The sequence below is a fragment of the Bactrocera tryoni genome, chromosome 2, assembly GCF_016617805.1.
Source record: "Bactrocera tryoni isolate S06 chromosome 2, CSIRO_BtryS06_freeze2, whole genome shotgun sequence".
NCBI lineage: Eukaryota > Metazoa > Arthropoda > Insecta > Diptera > Tephritidae > Bactrocera > Bactrocera tryoni.
The window spans coordinates 62,918,225-62,926,109 of record NC_052500.1 but is presented as its reverse complement, the minus strand read 5'-3'; the positions used below and the strand labels follow the sequence as shown (position 1 = coordinate 62,926,109).

General features: G+C 36.4%; 1 protein-coding gene across 1 annotated transcript; it reads left to right on the top strand.

The window, feature by feature from the left end:
• The first annotated feature begins 183 nt into the window (after positions 1–183).
• LOC120768315 (pickpocket protein 11-like) lies at positions 184–7,570 on the top strand. The gene is made up of 6 exons (XM_040094955.1): positions 184–705; positions 4,771–5,076; positions 5,145–5,608; positions 5,669–5,837; positions 7,119–7,225; positions 7,405–7,570. The coding sequence occupies exons 1-6, from the start codon at positions 203–205 to the stop codon at positions 7,515–7,517; spliced, it is 1,662 nt and encodes a 553-aa protein (XP_039950889.1). The 5' UTR covers positions 184–202; the 3' UTR covers positions 7,518–7,570.
• Positions 7,571–7,885: the final 315 nt, after the last annotated feature.

Genomic DNA, 7,885 nt, shown 5'->3' with positions numbered 1-7,885 from the left:
TTATTGTCATACAAAATATGTTCACTGCAAGTGTCTATAATTAAATTAACGCCGCAAATTAATAGCCTTTAAGAAATATTATAGAATTATGCTTGCTCCAGCTAGCTTGTGTTAACTCGAAGAGTCAGTTATTAACGCGACACGGCGCACTGCAGTCATATCTACTCAATATTACATTTATTTTTTCCATAAACCGCCGACAATGTCCTCTCGGTCTAACTTGAAACGCTCATCATTTCAAGCGTCTCATAATCGCGTTTTTGATATACTAAACCACCAACAACAAAATATGAAACCGAAAAGCATACTTGTATCACCAGTCAGCTCAAACAAAACTAATTCCAAGCTGCAACCACGCAAAGCTTCACGCCTCCGCCAATTGGCCAGCTTCTCGCCAGTACGTCATTGGTTAGTGGAAAATATGCGCAATTATTGTAATAGCACATCGCTGCACGGCTTCAATTACATCACTTTGAAAGGCTCCACGGCGAATGAGCGACATTTCTGGATTGCCGTCGTTATCATATCGATTATAATCTCAATTGTTTTGGTGATTGTTTCGTGGTTTTGGAATCGTGAAACACCCACAGTGACCGTGATTGAGAGCGCACATTTTCCCACATGGAATATACCGTTTCCAGCGGTCACAATTTGCAATTTCAATAAGATTTCGAAAATGAAGGCGCTGAAGTTGGCGAGAACACTGTAAGTGGCAACTAATACAAATTGATAAAGTATATAAAAACTATTAAGAAATAAAAATGTAAATATATGGAAGGCTGTTGAGGATATTAAAGCTCAATTGGGTGATTTTTACGAGCAATAATGTGTTAGTTACTGAAATTTTTGCAACTATAAAAGATTTATGTTTCGTTCCTCCAATATAATCTGTAAATTCGAACGCTGTTGCAACACTAAGTTATATGTAAAGGATAAGGTCTAAAAAAGATATACATTATTTTTCTTATAGATAGCTTTATTTGCATTTATTTCGTATAGATATGTGCGATCGGGTTACTTTAAATGGAGTTAGAAAGAAAATATTTGGTTCTAAAAAACTTCTTAGACAATTTTGTAATTGCTTGACTCAGTATTGTTTGAGCACGCGTCAAAGACATCAACAAAAAGAAAATACGTCATATTCCATAAGTATTTTTGTCAAAGGCTTTAATACAAGCCAGATGGCTGAAAATGGGAATAATCATATGGTCTGGGACTGCAGTAATCAATCATGAACAATATTGGTTTCGTCGATTCTGTCTCAGTAATTTTGTTGTCAAAAATGCTGTACACTTTGGATGGCTAATTGTTATAGGGTCGGCCGTTCCATAAGCACAGTAACGTTTTTCCATTGCACCAAATACTGTTTAAAACTATTTAGGTAAGACTGGTTACAACAAAATGCTCGATATATGAATCCGAACTTCCGTCACCAAGTGATTATTACCTGTCCCTGTCTTTGATGAATGAATTTTGTTGATGAAAAATTCGTCTCCATAATAAAATATATTCAACTGAATCTCTTCTACCGTTTCCCGCTACATCGAAAATAGGTCTCATCTTCACACGCCTCTGGCTACTCGCCTTATATATCCTCTGCAAACAAGCGAGAATTACTTAATATTACATTTTTCTTATAAAAGATGGACGATATTAATTCCATACAAATATTGTTGCCTTGCTTAAAGAAATTAGTTTTGAAATTAAACATTTTAGTTAAAACGTTGGATCCCCACGAAACAGGGTATTGCAACGGAATTTCGTCTCAGCACTCTACTTTTTATAGTAACACCATAGTTTAGGCTGAACCCAATGCAATTCAAGGTGTATTCCAAAGTAAACAGGATTTAAAAACAAAAACTGAACAAATGGTTTTTCGGCAAAATCAATTTATTTTATTCGAAATAGTCTCCTGCTGCTTCAATACAGCTTTTTGTACGGTCCAAAAGCATGTCGAACGAGTGTTTTAGCTCGTTGGTCGGTATGGTCGCCAGTATGTCGGTGCAAGCCTTTTGAATGGCCTCTACGTCTGCATAACGCTTTCCTTTCATGGGCAAATGCATTTTACCGAAAAGGAGGAAGTCGCACGGTGCCATATCAGGTGAATACGGCGAGTGGTTAATGGTTAAAATGTGATTTTTGGTCAAATAATCGGTCACAAGCGTCGATCGATGAGACGGCGCATTATTGTGCCACAAACGCCAACTTTTATCTTCGCGATATTCGGTCCGAACACGTCGAATACGGCGCGCCAAACGCATTAACGTTTTGGCCGGGTGGAACAAATTCTTTGTCGACAATAACCTTGGAATCATAAAAACAAATCCGGATTGTCATAACTTTTGACTTCTCCATGTGCGATTTTTTGGGTTTCGGCTCGTCCGGTGCCTTCTATTCAGCACTCCGGCGTTTCGTTTCGGGATCAAATTGAAAACAACACGTTTCGTCACCAGTTACATTATTGTAAAGGAAGTTTTTGTTCTTTTTGACCTCTTTAATGATGTCCTTCGAATGTTGGATTCTGAGCAATTTTTGGTCGACAGTCAATTTGTGCGGAACAAACCTCTCGTAAGCCCAGATATTCGGTCAAAATGCGATAAATCGATGTTTTGGAGATGTTCAATTCCATTTCCATGAATTTCAATGATGATTTCCTCTGTTTTTTGATGAATTCACGCGCAGCTTCGATGGAATTTCCGGTGATCACGAATTTTGATTGGCCCAACGTATTGAACGTCATTTATGTTCTCACGACCACTTTAAAAAACAAACTTTTTTCATTAAATTTAATGTTGGCTTTTTGTTCGAAGCTCATTTTCACACCGATAACACAAACATACTGACACTTAAAACGCAGTAACTTCACTTCCAATCCATGAAATGTCATGAAATTCACTGGACGGTCGTTAAAGATAGCAGATTCTAACGCATTTGTCGACATATAGATGGCGCCACCAGGGGGCGCTAGATTCAAAAGTCCTGTTTACTTTGGAATGCACCTTGTATTATGAGTTTGCAATAATACAAACATATGAAGAACAGTAAGCAAATTGCTATAGCCGATTTTTCGACCAATTTTTAACACACACAGTCGAAAACGGTCCCATAAAAGCTTAGTCTCATTTTAATTCGTACCATTTGACGTAACACAGCACAACTTCTTTAACCCAAGTGAAAATATGTTTTATGAAAATCTGCAAAGTAGGCTTCCATGGCAGCGCCAATAATTATAGACACGTGGCAGCAACAATACGCTCAGTCAACTCAAATTTCTGCACGACGAATAACAGTTTGAAAAGATGTCTCATGAGGTAAAATCTGGAGAAAACGGTAGATGTATTATATATAGGGCAATTATATGACATGGTGACATCGTGGTGAAGACTACTTTTTCTAAGAGATATAATTTGTTGCAACCCAATATGGCAGCATAATACGTATAGAGCTTTCTGACACTGCCTGTTCGACTTTTCAGTGTATAACATAAATTGTGATTCTCAGAATACGGTGTCTATCACTTTTTCATGCGATATGACAGTCTTAGCATACTTCCACTAGATTCGATAGATTTCTCTTATCGGCATTTTCGACTCTTCCCCAATATACATAATTGTTATGAACAAACGCGGTATCCATCGCGCCGACAGTTTTATCCCGATTGGTGGCACAACTATGTGTCCTATGTAAAAACGTTAATTGGCAAAGTAGTAGATCATAAAAAGTTAAACAACTTTTGTACATAAACTCAAAATCAAATCAAAACAAAATTTGCTTAAAGAAACTTGCACTCTAATTTTGTTAATTATAACCTTCTTCGCCTTATTTTGACCAAATTTTGGAAAAAGATCTTAATTATCAACCGAAAATTTTCACGTCAAGTACCCACTTTTGAAAGTTTTTTTTCTTCATTGAAATCTCTACAGTTTGATAGTATAAAAATATAATGTATATCATACATTGCTAAGGAAAGTTTTATCAGAAAATACAAAAGAATATGGTACCCCTCAGACTCGACAGCCTGGTATATTAAACCGGGTCGATTTACAGCGACCAAAAAAAGGAAAAACCCCTTATGCGGGAAATGTTCTACGGACCGTTCTGAACAACTTTGCCCAGGAGTCAAGTTAAGTCTAAAACCGGTTTCGAGCCAGCGATTTTTAAAGCGAAGTTTTTCAGGGATTATAAATATTTGTGCGTCAGTTTTTCAGACATCCGAATGACGTAAGTGCATTTTTATATTCCATCGATCACTTGTCGGAATCGGCTGATGGGTTAAGTCAGGTTAGCTTAGATGGACTATTATAGATAGAAAGTTTGAAGCTGTAGTTGATAGAGAGCACCTGATAGTAAACCCGTCCACCAACCTTTCCCCTAACCTTTGGCCCATCTGTAAAGAAGCTCACAGCCCCTCTCTTCCAACGGCTTCTTTCAACCCACAACTTCCTCGCCAGTACATGGGTAGAGAAGGAGTCGTCAGAGTTCGGTTTTCCGGCTAAATCGGAAAACTATATCACATATCTCCATACAACCGATTATTTATATTTTTAAATTTCGCCTGAAAAATCGCTGGCTCAAAACCGGTTTTGGGCCTATAGTCTCTTAGACAAAGTTGTTCAGAATGATTCGTAGAAAATTTTCTGCATAGCAATTTTATAAAAAAAAATCAACCCGCTCTATTGTACGTATATACATCTCGCTATATAATATATGTACATATATATATCTATAAAATTGCTTATTCCAACTATAATATTTTCGCAAAAACTTTAGTAAACGGCCACCAAACGTTTCTGAGGAGAAACTATTAAATCTGTTTCGCATAACAATGTTCTTCAATTTCGCCTTAAATCACACCGAAGAAGATTTTCACATCTTCGGTAATATACTCCGTGATAACAACTTTACAATAGCCAAATTAACGCAAGAACTTACACCTAGCTGCATGGATATGATTTCGAAATGCGTTTGGAAAGGCGATAGCTTGCGTTGTGACAGTCTATTTCAGCCAGTACAAGCGCTCGAAGAAGTCTGCTGCTCTTTTAACTATTATGGACGCACAACAAATAATTTTCCAAAGTAAGTAAACTTATATTATTTTATTTTACGCTATGGCATTGCCTTAAAACACAACTTTTTCGTTATAGAAAAATCGCATATCAAGTGCCGAAGCAACCGTATCGCGTTACCGGCTGTGGTCATTCCACTGGCATCTCTGTGATACTCAATCCCATAACCGATGACTACTTCGGCACTTATCTGAGCAGTTATGGGTTTCGTCTATTTATACATGATGCTTATAATTTCCCCGATGAAAATGCCGAAACGAAAGTAATCACTTCCGGTCGCGAGAGTTTCGTGCGCATAAATCCCGAATCGACATATGCGACAAATGTGGTTAGGAATATGAATGTAGAGTTGCGTAACTGTTTATTTTACAATGAGCGAGCCTTGCCAACAATGCAACGCTACTCGTTTGTCAATTGCATGGCTGAGTGTCGTACAAGATATCTGCACAAACTTTGTGGCTGCGTTCCGATGAGCTTGCCAAACAATGGCAGTTTCCGAATTTGTGGTTTGAGTGAGATATATTGTATATTAAATACACGAGGTAAGTGGATAAGATTAAAGCAAGTATGTATTATTGTAATTAATTAAACAAAATTTAAAGAGATCTTCGCGTTGGCATTGCCAACAAAAAATACGACGCTATCGGTGGTGCAAACTACGGATAAATTTCCCTGCGACTGTTTACCCACTTGCGAATTTAACAGTTATCCGTCCGAAATAACTATGGGACAATTGGATATGAAATTAGTTACCACGATCAATAATATAAAGTAAGTAGGTTGTGATATGTGTTTTTTTTTTTAATTTTGGCTTGAGAAAAAATGTTCAATAATTAAATAAAATGTTCGAAATAGTTGTCAAACATCAAGTTTGAATATATTCGAATTCGAGAAACCCATTCGTACAGAAAAACAATAAAAAACCGTTTACTCCGGCAGCCCCGAAGCTATAATACCATTCACAGGTGCATTTCTTAAAGTTGTCTTTGTAAATTTTGTAAAGATATATTGTCAAATAAAAGGGCCTTTCTTATAAAAACTTGATAAAAAAACCGCCCAAATTGGGCCAGCATAGAGTACTTTTGGAAGGGAGTCGGGAATGTATGTATGTCTATTTCGAATTACATTTGTTTCTAACCGATAACATTACAAAATATTAAATGGTTTTCAACCAATTTTTCTACTTTCCTCGAGATTTAACGTTACCAGAAAGATCACCTTTACCCAAAAACCTATCAGGATGGGAACGAACGGGTGTTCCTCTGTCTTCGTCCCTTAGATCTTTGGACCTCGCGTGAGTTGGGCACTTTTTGGTTTCCGAAAGCATTCTGGCCCAGAGTGGCACGTAAAGATTCAATTAAACTACTAGCTCTTAGCAAGGTGAACATCGTCGCAATGATAGGAATCCCAACTAGACACTGTCCCGTTGGCACTCACGCGGTTGAGCTTTTTTAGAAGCCAACTTGTCAAATTAGCAGAGAGAAAGATGAGTTTAACTACACATCTAGACATGCTTTCGCCAGAGTTGTTAATCTTACTACGAACCCGGCGAATTCGCTGGTATTGATATTACCCGCCTCAATAAATTTGTGGCAGTCTTCAAGAGCTTTCTCGATGTGCAACGTTCTTTTTTATCCATATCTACATAGGAGATCTGGGCATCAGAATGGACAGGCGTCTCTAGCTGACCAAGTGCGGTTATTGGTAGCCTCAACACCAAGTCTCTTTACTTATCGTAACCCTACCTTAGATCTTTTGGTTTCTAAAAATATTTTGCTTAAACTTTCTTAGTTAAATTTATATTCCGCTGGAATTGGAGGGAAATTCTTTGGCAGAGAAACGTATAAAATCATCAAGTAGAAGGCAGAAGTTATGCAAATGGTTACAGTGAAATTTCTAAGCAATTGAGATCTTACTTGTTCGTATCGATGTACTTGAATATCTTTCGAGAATTATGATAATGCTATTTCTTTCAGAAAAGAATTGCTGTTACTCCAAACTTAAAATATTGCATTTGTCCTTATAATTTTTCTTTAAATATATTTTTCACAGCAAAACGGTGGATACCAATGAACAAATTCTGCTACATGTTTTCTTCAGCGATTTAATGGCCAAGCGTTATCGCAAGGATATTTTTCAAGATTGGTTATCATCATTAGGTAAACTTTTTGTGTTTTTTACAGTAAAAAAATTCAAAATTACGAAAGAATATATACATTTTTTTGTATATATACATATACATATATACGCTTCTAGAATACTTTATTTCTTAATTTTTATATGTATGTACTTACGTCTTATTAATATATACCAATATTTTATTCTTCTTTCATTCTAGCATCTTTCGGCGGTCTTTTGGGCTTAATAATGGGTTTTAGCATAGTGACAGCTTTCGAGTTCATTTACTTTCTTACATTTCGACCGATTTTTAATTACTTCAATGATGTTTAGTAATATGCACCTCGCTTTATTTTGCTCAGCTTTGTTTGTGAAATTGAATGTAAAAAAACAAAAAAAAAAAGATATATAAATAAATTAAAAATTTGTGTCACTGAGTTAATATAAATTTAATATTTTATTTAATGTCTAATGTCAGGATATCTAAGGTTTCTTTTGTATAGTGCCCATTTAATTTCAGAATGCTACCCTCATAGAAATCCTCGTGCAAAAAACCGGTACATTTCATGTTCACAAGTCCCAAATTTTTTTCCAGCAAAATCATTCGCCATAATGAAAAAAGTATATAGTTGGTGCTCCGAATTTCAGTAACACACTTAGTGACTCACTGATTGACAGATATTTTCAAAAAAACGTTCGGA

Bases quoted from the DNA above. Each gene is read 5' to 3' on its own strand.
- LOC120768315 (XM_040094955.1), top strand. From the start codon at position 203: ATGTCCTCTCGGTCTAACTTGAAACGCTCATCATTTCAAGCGTCTCAT. The intron at 5,609-5,668 runs GTAAGTGGATAA...CAAAATTTAAAG, and splicing joins TTGTATATTAAATACACGAG to AGATCTTCGCGTTGGCATTG. The intron at 5,838-7,118 runs GTAAGTAGGTTG...TATTTTTCACAG, and splicing joins ACCACGATCAATAATATAAA to CAAAACGGTGGATACCAATG.